An 11,847-nucleotide genomic window follows, 5' to 3' on the forward strand; every position below is an offset into this window, starting at 1 on the left:
CACGTGACCGATGCATCTTGGTCACGTGCTATCGCCAGTTCATCGCGCTTTACTGCTTTCCGACCTTCTTCACGTCCGGCGACGATCTAGAACCGGAAGTTACTTCTACGTGGTTCCTCTTGATTCTGATCGAGACGGCGAAGCGCCTCGTGGTCGTCGAGCACCCCTCGGCATTCTTCTTCTTCTTCTTCTCCGCCGCTGACTCCGCCGTCTTTTCCTCGACCTCCTCCATCAGCCACCATTGCAACGCCAGGTCCAGCTGCTTCCCCTGCATCGAGGCCAATCCTCCGCCACCGCCGCTGACGCTGCTCGTCGCCGCTTTGTGCTGGCAGCTGGGAGCGTACGTACCTGGACACGAGCTGCAGGACGTGGTTGCATGCACAGACTCCTCATCTGGTTCAGCTCCCGGCAGAGGCTCTTGTTCTCGCGCCGAAGCCGATCGTTCTCCTCCTTGAGATCCGAAGCCTCGGCGCCGATTCCCTGCCCGCCACTGGGGGAGGAGGTCGAGGAGATGACCTGCTCGGCACCGGAATTGACCAGCAATCCGACGGGGTTCACCGAATACGCCGGTGGAGTCCACGGCATCGTCGTCGATAGTTTATGCTGGTGAATTATTAGATCTGATAGAAATCTATATATCTCTCTAAAATGATATGATAGTGTCCATTTTGAATGGATATCCTTATGATTTTTTTAAACTTTTATTCAAAAAATCTTGTACCAATGAGATATTTTGTATCTTATAATTTCATGATCCTTTTATATGTATTTCCAATATAAAATTTTGATTGCATTCTAACAATCTATCTTTCAAACAAATGACCATTGGGAGCTCCTTCTTAAAGGTCTCAACGGACCCCATATTGATATGGATCACAACGGACCCGTCCACTTAACGGTCCGAACGATTCCCTTATTAGGAGTTTCCACCACATGAACTTGACTCTGATACTACTGTTAGATCTGATAGAATCCATATATATCTCCACAATGGTACGATATTGTCGTTGAATCCAAGATTCTAGAAGTTTCACACAGGGGAGAAAGTACAAAGCATTAAAGAGGAGACGACGAAATACGCTTCGAGAAGGTTCGCTTCTAGAAACTTCAGGTCTAGCGAACACGTGTCGGTCAAATGAACTAAGTTGTTACTCCCACGATCATCTGAGGAAGTAAATCGAAAATTTACATCAAGACAGAAGAGGATATTACCTCCGCTTTGTTCTATATACATCAACAATACATCAAAGATGATGATACACACCCATTTTGTTGGATAAACTGCAATATGGTTAAAAAATGTTTGCCATAGTTCATCCACTGTGTATTCATAGTGGTCCTCCAGCCACATGTAGCTTGAAGAAGAATAATGTATGAAAGCAACATAGCTATAGATACCGATATGAATTCGCAAGCATGATGCATCTAAGGGCCGAGTAACTTCTTCCATCTGGCGTAGACAAGAATGAGCAAGACGATCACGAAGCAGCCTCCCGATGTGCCTCCGACAAAGGGAGTGAAAATGTGTTGCATGTCGTATAACTCGCATGGGATGTTCATCGCGAATGCCCCTACGATAAGTGTGTCGACGGCTATTCCAAACGAAGCAATGGTTAGCACCAACTGGAGTTGAATCAGTTCGTTTCTCTGGTTATCGAGCTGGATGTTGACATAGTCCTCTGTGTCATCGATATACTCCCTCACCTGTTCATCTCAGAAGTATTTGAATTAGTAGAATAGTGAATTGCATAAGTATCGACATGAGACAGTGAACTCCATTGTATAATTGCCGACATAGTAACCTTGTAAAAAGTTCTCAGTTCATGCTTGATGTTCATGCAAAAATGTTGGGTCTGCTTAGGTTCAAAGATACACACGAGCACACTCGCGCACACACAAACTACCCGAAAAACTGAAATAAGGCAAACACAAAGTAGTAGAGAAATGAGGGTTGGCAAGGAATTCCTAATTTGCAAAGCCAACAATAGCTGATGTATAGATATTCATTCTTCCTAACACACAAAACCAAGCACTAAATGGGGGTTTATATCCTGAACACTAATATACACAAAAATGGAAAATTGTCGATTCATTTATGATAAGTTCAATTTTGGCGGTACCAAGTATACCGAAGGATCCTCTAAAATCTAAATAGACAGCTTTTCATCAGGTTATAGCCACCTCTCCATGGTACTAGTTGCTTCATTTCATGTGTGTAACCTCTACTAAATGCTGTTGAACAAAACATGGATTAGTACCAAATCCATCAAACCCCACTATTTCATCTAAGAAATGGAAGTAATATCTTCCTACTAAGAGTGATAACAACTCACTGTTGAGTGTCCACTATGCGCTCAAGGATAAAATTAAAATAAGAATGTATGAACATTGAAATGATGCACCATATGCCCAGAAAAGAAAAGGAGCCAACATGTTCCAGAGTCTCAGATTACAGCTAAAATTCCATTTCATCAAACACTCAGTGTTGAAATTCTAAATATCATACCTTTTGCTTTCAGAGCTTTAATAGCATCATGAGATAGATGGAAACTAGTAGATTTGCAGGGACAATTTCATAGGGAGGTAAAAAGGACTTACCGACAATATTTTATTACGCATTCCATCAAGCTGCATGAAATAAGCTTCGAGTAGCATTTCCAAGTCTTCCACATCATTATCATCAGCATAGATACTAGAAATAATGCTTGCACTACCATTAGCATTAGAACCAAGTCTTGTGAGGTGTGGTCCTGCACTATTTGAAGTTGCAGATGCTATCAATGCTTCGAATTGCTGAATCTGCATTTGCTTCCTTGTCAGATACAGATGGGCCATATTCACATCATCATCTAAAAGCTGTTCGATTTCATCCCTAACCTGATAAAACAGAAGCACTCTCATATCCATACTAAGGAGTGGAATATGAGTTGTTACACTGAAGAGGGTTCATATGAATTTAAGTAGATCAGCAGATATGGTTTTATAAGATCTAAATATTTTAACGTAATCAAGAAGTCACATGAAGATAATAATAATCCTGTTGAAAGAATTCATACTAAAGGTCATATCACTTATTACAAAATGAACATTACTTTGCTTTACATCTTAGGAAAGCTTATCAAAACTTATTTAATTAACATAATTACAGATGAAAATGTACTAATTGACCATTAACCGGGAAAAAATAAGCAATTTACTAGGGGTATTGATGCTACCTCCATATTTATATAGTGAGATAAATATTAAAAAATTGATAAATATTAACCACCCCTTGCAAGCATGAGCTCTAAGAAAAGCTCAATATATATCTACGCACATACAGATGCACTAGCTTATGCTTAGATGTTATCCTGTATAGAACTTCCATGAAGGCTAGGAATCAAAAGAGCTGGCTTTTAATTAGTTTGGATTGATCCAAATACACACATAAAGGAGTCCCCAAGCTCAAGATATGTGCTCTGCTACTATGTTAATGATATGATTGTGTGATTAACTAACCTAAAACCTAGTAGTTAACCAAATGTTAGAAACCATACATTTCCATTTTGATCATAGAAGTAAATGCTCTTTATCCTGTAAGATAAGTACATACATAAACAAGAATACCCAACTACTAAATCATCATAATATATCAACATATTGACAAGTAAATATCCACAAAGGGATTCCCTTTCTGCTTATCTCCCCTTCCTAAAGCTAAGCTGCTGCTAGGAGACTCCCCTTTAATTATGTTCTCTTTAACCAATTTCTCTGTTTTCCACTACTCTTCTTTTCTCCTCTGCCTCTCCTCTTCTCTTATCCACTTCCACTCATATCCTTTTCTCCTCCTCTTATCTTCCTCCACTAATCTTCTCTGATCAGGTGGCTCCCTTGAAAACAAACAGCAAGGTCGGCTGGTCATCACTGTTGTTTATACTTTAGGATTTTGAATCCGTTTAGGATTTACACAAGAACAATGCAATAAGTGCAACTACTATTAATAGATTTTATTTGGATCAGATAATCTTTTCCTAGGCGACTACCTGATACTATCTGTTTATTTTATTTTTTTGGGTAATTTTTAGGATTTTGAATCTATTAAGATAGTTTTCTTTTTTGTTAGGATTTTTTCTTTCTTTTGCATCTTAGGATTTTGGATCTATATAAGCATTTGTTTAGTTAATGTTTAAAGAGAAATTTTTGATTTAATAATATTTTCAATGGTGTCGTTTATTTCCTTATCTCCTGGTATCCTTTCGAATCAATAGGTTTTAGAAGATTGATTTCTAGCGTTCACAATCGATCAACGGAATCAATATAGCCCACAGGGTAATCATTATCTCGCCCGACGTCACATTGATAGTAATTGAATATTATTCATTAGGGTAAAATATATGTACACCTTACTAATTTAGTGGTAGTACAAGTACATCACTTGTTTTGCTCTCCACTTTGGACCATCAAATGACTAAAAGAATCAAGATTCAGAGTAGCAACATAATCAAGATCCAGAGAACATTTGATTTGCACACCTTGTAGTTTACTGTTTACTCCATGTACGTCTCATTTTTCCAAGCTAATATATGCCACATGCTAAACACCAAACTGGCATTCTGCTAAAACATGGGGTGCACATGGAAGCCTAGTAAACTAGGGGTGTACTGTTTACATATATTTTACCCTGTTCATTCTAATCTGATATCAGTAAGTTATTACATAGAGAAAATGTTACCACAGAATGATTGAATACTATTATTATGGCTGCATTAAGTCAGAATTGTATACAGATATTGTTATTAATTATGATATTTTACATGTTATTGTAATAGGATAAGTACTTAATAGTTTAACAATTATTGGTAATTAAAGTAATTCGGGATTTGCAGTCATTCATTTTTATGCCATATAGAACATAAATGGATTAGTGAAAAAGTTCAACTGTACAATTATGCATGATCTTAGCCATACTCTCCAACTATTGGAATAACTAAATTTATTTAATTTTTCTTCTTATTTTATTTTAAAACATTTTTTCATTCTATCATTCACCGGATCTTACTGATCCAATATGGTCGAAAACAGGAATTTTGACATATCTAAAAATGATTCTGCAAAACATGATAATTAATTCAAAATAGTATTTGATATATTTGAAATTTAATCATACTTCAAATACAACAATGTAAATGTCAGTAGTCAAAGAAAAGAAATGATACTACTTAAAGAACATACCTTCTGAACACGAGCAAGCAACCGAGTAAGATTGCTTTTCAAACTGCGTACACGTTCAAGATTTTTGGTACTAACATTCATGGCCAATTCATCAAGCACGGGATATGCATCCTTCTCAAGATCAGTGACACTACAGTCCAAATATGAACAAACAATTTCCAGAGCAATCTCAAGAACCTGAAATTCAAATGGAAGTTCACGTTCATTTTCTGCTGCCTCATTTGATTTTGTCCATTCTTCACCAGTAGCAGATTTTTGTGCATCATGGCTAAGATCATGAACCCTGAAAGGACTCTTAATGGGGAGCTGCTGTCTTAACTGATCTATGAAAGGGATAACTTCCTGACATAGAGGATCCAATATGAGTACTTCTTCAGCAGTAACTATGGCCTTTATGAATTCCAGGTTGACAACCATAGCTTTTTCCCTGGCTGAATTATTACAAAAAGAAGTTAGAAGTTAACCAAAATTCATCTCAATTAGGGCATGGTATTGCTAAGAAACAATCAAGAGATTCCAAGAAAAGGAAGATCTAGTCACTCAATTTGCAACCCGAGCTCCATCTTGTTTGTCCACAAGTAACTCTACTTTTTACAGTGGATCGATGCTTCAATCCTAAAGCCAAGTTAAGCAATATTTGCCTATTTGGACATTCTAGATCATAGCCAACGTTGTCAGTTTGTCAGTTCTTATGATAGCTTTTGTACAAATTGCAACAGTGAACTCTTAACAATTTGTGTATCATTAGTAAGAAATAATATGTTTTCTCAAGTTTTAGGTAACTTTCATCACAAAAAAAAGTTCAAAAGGTTTCTATAATCACTCATAGATAAAGAGACACAATCTTTGGAAGCATCTATATGGATAAGGTACCCACCTTTGTTTTTTTTTTCACCAAGAAAAATATCACAAGGTGTGCAGTTTCTACTCATTGGCGGAGATAATATTGGTACACGAGTATATCTCTTAGTATCGAACACACAGATAATTTATAAAGAATAGGAACAGGCTTTAGGTGCAAATTTGACTCAATTTTCTCAAAAGCATGTTTTTTTCCTATTAATCGAAGGCATCAGTTAAATGTTATTCTGAATAACAAGATCACTTAAAAAATAATCTTTACACCATGCTCGCACTTTCACCATCCAAAGGAAGAATTCCTACTTTCGAAGAACAACAAAAGATCATATTAACCACAAAAGACCAAGAACATCATAGTTTTACAATATTAGAATATTAATCATGTTAGCTCATATACAGAGAACCTGAGGGAAAAATAAAATAGGTGAAAAAAAAAAGAAGAAAAGGAACTTACCCAGGATGTTGGACGAGTGGGAGAAGACAGGCCCAAGAATCCTCAAATCGCGCGAGGGGATCGCCGCCCGCTTGATGATGGAGCTCTTTTCGAGCTCGAGGACTTCCGATTGCCCCGCGCGATCGAACCTCATCCAGAGCCTCGCCCCGGTCTTCTTCTTCGCCACCTTCCCTCCGTGCGGCTGCGCCGCCGCGGTGGCGGCCGATACCGGCGCATCTGCCACCGCAGCCGAACTGCAGTGGCTCTTAGAGACGAGATGGTGCTCGGCCGGCGAGGGAATCAGCTGCATCTCCAACCTCTTGGCGGATCGCCCCTTCTTGGAGAAAGAAAAGAAGGGTTTTTTCCCGCTACGCCGCCCCATCAATGCACCCGGGGCCGCTTCGTCGTCGTCGAGGGGGTTCGATCGGAGGAAGGCAAATCGTCAGGAGATCTCGATGAAGAAGGTTGATTGACCAATCCTCACGGCCGCTCCTCCGATGACCTTCGCCGCCCTGATCGAGGAATCCACGAATCTGTTTAATTGTTTACATGTCATCGTGCGTATTTATTTGTACATATATTCACACACACACGCGTGTCCATACATGTCATTTTAATGGTAGAACCACTCTAGCGGTGTCACAAGATCAATTTTACGATTATAAATTATCTATAAAAAAATACGCATTTTTTTTAATTATAAAATTTTAGTTGACCGTCTTACAATGAAAAAGGATATTATCCACTTCACCCTATTGGTCGGCGAAAAATTTACCCCCAGTCCATACGACTAAATATATCATCGAGATATCATCATGCTTATTTATTTGTCATACATATACACACATAATATGTTGCGTGTCTTTTTCATACATACAATGTCAATTAAATACGTGTCAAGATATCAAAAATGATCTGGACAGTTGAATATATTATATAATTTTTTAAAATTGAATTCGAATTTATAATATTTTATTTAATTATTCATGAATATCAAGAGTAGAAATATAAATTGAATTCGAATTAAATTCTAATTATTTTTATATGCTTTTAATTTAAATTTCAAAATTGAATTTAAATTATAATTTGATTATATTTGAGTTAGGGTTCGAACAGCAGTTGGACTTTAGCTATAACAGCATCAGAGGTGAGGTATTGCAAACTTCAATAAACTTGCAACTTTTGTGCCTCTCTTTCCACAACATTGAAAGTATGATATCCTTTTCAGTAAAAGATAAAATTTATCATCTCAGCAGTCTCATACGGTCAGTCTCATGATCATTTATGAAGAAGTAAATTGGGAAGTTGTAGTTGATCACGATTGAAGAAGGTATTATCTCGACTTCGTCGAGATTCGATCCTTGTTCACTTCAACAATTCTACTCCGTCATGACCAACTCGCGAAAGTGTGATACCCAAAAGCATTGGAAACTTGAGTAAAATGCCAGTTTGAGATCTGTCTAGCAACTGTCGAGATGGAGAAGCTTGCTGAATTTTTTGAGCTACTGTCGAGATGGAGAAGCTTCAAAGGTAGTTTCAACTTGATCTTGGTTCCAATTCATTGAATGGCTCAATCCCAACTTATTTGGGGAAACTCTCCCAACTAAGGTTCTTAGATCTGTCTTCAAACTGTTTGATTGGAGGCCTCACAGAAGCACACTTTGCCATCTCACAGGTTCATGTAGCATGGATCTATCTCACAACAATTTGTCACTATAACTATCAAAGATTTACGACTCTCTTTCAGCAGGACGCTTTCGCTTGTCACTAGCATCGACCTCTCTGACAATAGTATCTTTGGTGAGATTCCAGAAGAGCTAACAACTCTCCATGGCCTTCGCTTCCTCAACTTGTCTTGGATTCATTTCTCAGGAAATACATCAGATGAGGTTAGTCTCATGGATCAACTAGAATCGCTTGATCTTTCAAAAAACTACTTGTCTGGTGGAATTCCTTCGAACATTTCTGCTTTATATTCTCTGAGCATCTTGAATTTATCCTACAACAATTTTATTGGAAGAATACCAACGGGCAATCAACTGCAAACCTTCACAAACGTATCCTACATGGGCAACACTAGGCTTTGTGGGGAGTCATTACAAATCAAGTGCTCAAGCGACAATCTAGTCGTTGATGGAGTTGTAGAAGAAGAGGACATGCATGTAGATGATGAATTTGGATGAATTTGGTAGTTCATTAGTTTTGCTTTTCGATTTGTATTTAGTTTTTGAGGATTCATGGTGTAGTTATGATCAACATAAGTACAAGAATCAAATACATCTTACTCATTTTTTTTATAAAGGTAAATTGTATTAAGAAATTGTCATGATATTACATTGAGAGCACTCAAAAATCTAAAAATATGTGTTTGAACCTTCTTGAACATCCTCTCTATGCTTGAGACCCCCTCCCTCTTATTGGCCTCGATTGCGAGTTTGTCAAATCAAGTAGATCATGCATGTAATGCCCAAGTGCTCGTACCTTATTGAGGATCGATGCTTCCTCAATTTTAACCACTATTGAAATAGATCCAACATATCTATTTTGTCCGAAATCGACAGCACATGTGAAGTCATCTTCGAGCCTTCACCTATAGAGGTACAATGATCGAGCATGAGAAGAAAAGATGATCTATTTTCTTGTCCTCCCATTGACATAGTGAACATGTCTTGCATTTTATGTATACCAATCTGTCTTTGATGCGTATGACAAATTAATCATCTCAATATTTTTGAAGATCCTATGCAGAAAATAATTGAGATTTTAATATTTTTAAAAATATATATTATTATTTTAAAAATAGTTTTTAATATAAAATATTATTAAAGATATTTAATTTTATTAGTAAAATTTAAAAGAATAATTCAATGTATTGTAAAAGATTATTTTTGCCAAGTATGACCATTAATGACAGTAAAATTAAAAATAATCTTTTAAATTTTCAAATATAATTTGTTAAAAATAATATATTTGCTTAATAAATAATTTTAATCAACTAAATAAAGTTAAAGAAGATCAATAAAATATTAAGATAAATTATTATAATATTAATTAATATACATTTTAATTTCCATTATTTAAAATTTTTAATAATCAATTAACTTGCATAAATTATAACTCAAATTTATGTAGTCAAAATATTTAGTTGGCAGTAACATTGACGAATTATATAAAAAAAGAGTGTATACATAATAATAAGAGCATAAAAATTGATAACTAAGGAGAAGAAAGATGGAGTAAAAAATAAAATTTTAAGAGAAATATTAAATGTGTTTTTAAATTTTTAAAAGAATTTTTATAAAAATATCAGTTTAATCTAATTTTTTCTCATTTTTAACTAGAGGTCCATGAATTATAGAGAGATAAATAATTTTTTATTTAGAAAAATTTGGAATTTAAATATATAAACTATAGTACTCTATTGACTTTTCAATAAATTATACTGTATTAAACTTAAAAAAATAATTTTTATTTATTAAATGATTGGTTTATTTAAATTTCAAGGGTAATAGTAAGTTTTATAAGAAATTAAGCTCGATTAAATTTTTAATAAATAAACTTAAATAAATTTTATGAAAATAAATAAATTCAAACATACCTAAAATTTATTTGAATTCTCTTAATCTTGTGTCTTCTCTTAATTTCAAGTATTAAATTGATATAAACATTATTTAAAAATAAAATTACAGCAGCGGGGATAGCTCAGTTGGGAGAGCGTCAGACTGAAGATCTGAAGGTCGCGTGTTCGATCCACGCTCACCGCATTTTTTGAAGATTTTTGAATTTAATTTCAAATATTAAATTAGTATAAAAGTTATTTAAAAATTAAATTTCAGCAGCGGGGATAGCTCAGTTGGGAGAGCGTCAGACTGAAGATCTGAAGGTCGCGTGTTCGATCCACGCTCACCGCATTTTTTGAAGATTTTTGAATTTAATTTCAAATATTAAATTGATATAAATTTTGTTTAAAATTTCCATTGTGTTAGTGTGAATAGTTCAGTTGTGAGAGCATCAGTGTGAAACTTTGAAGATTGGGCGTTCGATCCACGCTCACTGCAACATTTACCATTTTTTATCTATTTATTTAGTTAAATTTGGAATTCAAATATATAAAATATAATACTCAGTAAAATTTTATAATTATAAATTATTTATATGTATTAAAAATAAAAATATAATTTTTATTTATTAAATGATTGTTTTATTTAAATTATAAGGATAATACTACGTTTTATAAAGAAATTAAGGTCAACCAAATTTTTACTAAATAAACTTAATAAAATTTGACAAATATAAATAAATTTAAACAGAATCCTCTTAATCTTTATTCGAATAGTTAATTTCAATAGTATAAACGAGATTTCTTAGTTGCTTAGGATTTCTCGATTCAGAGTTTTAATATAAAAAATTCAATTTAATCAAATTAAAAATTTTAAAATTAAAATAACTAATTTATTTTTTAAATATAAAATTTTAAAATAATTAAATTAAATTTAAATTCGATCGATTCAATTGGTTAATTCAGTTTAATTAAACTTTTACTCACCTTAGAGCTCTATACACACAAATACTTATTTTGATATGGGTGAATTTGAAATTCAAATATATGAAATATAATACTCTATAAATTTTTACAATAATAAATTATAAATGTTTTATACTGTATTAAAAATAAAAAATATAATTTTTATTATTAAATGATTGTTTTATTTAAATTACAAGGATAATACTACGTTTTATAAAAAAATTAAATTAAATTAAATTTTTAATAAATAAACTTGAATAAATTTGATAAAAATAAATCAATTTAAACATAATTAAAATTTATTTGAATCTCCTTAATCTTGTGGCTCCTCTTGTTTATCTAATTTTATTAGTTTATTTGAATCGTTATTTTCAATCAAGTATTAAATTGATATCAAAGTTATTTACATGTTAATTTACCATAGCAGGATAGTTTAGTTGAGAGAGCGTCAAATTGAAGATTTGAAAGTCCCATGTTTGATCCATGCTCACTGCATTATTTAGGATTTTTTGATTTAAAAATTTAAGATCCCTCTTATTTAATTTAACTGAATAGGAATTTTAAAATTGAACTGAAATAACTTTTTTTAAAAATATATATATAATTTTTAAAATAATTAAACGGAAATCGATTTCATCATTTAATTCCATTTAATCAAACTTCACTCGTTCCTAACCGGATGTCCATGTACAAGGAGACAAATGCTTCTTTTGATTTGGATACATTTGGAATACAAATATATAAAATATAATACTCTATAAATTTTTTACAATAATAAATTATTTATAAAATTAAGCTGAATAATTTTTTTAATAAA

The 11,847-nt window shown here is 33.8% G+C and overlaps 1 protein-coding gene, 2 non-coding genes and 1 pseudogene across 3 annotated transcripts; 2 read left to right on the forward strand and 2 right to left on the reverse strand.

The window, feature by feature from the left end:
* Positions 1 to 49: 49 nt before the first annotated feature.
* On the reverse strand, positions 50 to 585 carry LOC141832512 (uncharacterized; annotated as a pseudogene).
* A 655-nt stretch (positions 586 to 1,240) lies between these two features.
* On the reverse strand, positions 1,241 to 7,046 carry LOC141831444 (putative magnesium transporter MRS2-G). The gene is made up of 4 exons (XM_074718800.1): positions 6,527 to 7,046; positions 5,212 to 5,642; positions 2,599 to 2,877; positions 1,241 to 1,704 (listed from the first exon to the last, which is right to left on the reverse strand). The coding sequence occupies exons 1-4, from the start codon at positions 6,885 to 6,887 to the stop codon at positions 1,426 to 1,428; spliced, it is 1,350 nt and encodes a 449-aa protein (XP_074574901.1). The 5' UTR covers positions 6,888 to 7,046; the 3' UTR covers positions 1,241 to 1,425.
* A 3,150-nt stretch (positions 7,047 to 10,196) lies between these two features.
* On the forward strand, positions 10,197 to 10,269 carry TRNAF-GAA (transfer RNA phenylalanine (anticodon GAA)). The gene has a single exon. It is a non-coding gene; the product is annotated as a tRNA-Phe (tRNA).
* Positions 10,270 to 10,343: 74 nt separating this feature from the next.
* On the forward strand, positions 10,344 to 10,416 carry TRNAF-GAA (transfer RNA phenylalanine (anticodon GAA)). The gene has a single exon. It is a non-coding gene; the product is annotated as a tRNA-Phe (tRNA).
* The last annotated feature ends 1,431 nt before the right edge of the window (positions 10,417 to 11,847 follow it).

Source organism: Curcuma longa, chromosome 7 (genome assembly GCF_044706935.1).
Source record: "Curcuma longa cultivar G26 ecotype Majalengka, Jawa Barat chromosome 7, ITB_CL_G26_1.1, whole genome shotgun sequence".
In the NCBI taxonomy this organism is placed as follows: domain Eukaryota; kingdom Viridiplantae; phylum Streptophyta; class Magnoliopsida; order Zingiberales; family Zingiberaceae; genus Curcuma; species Curcuma longa.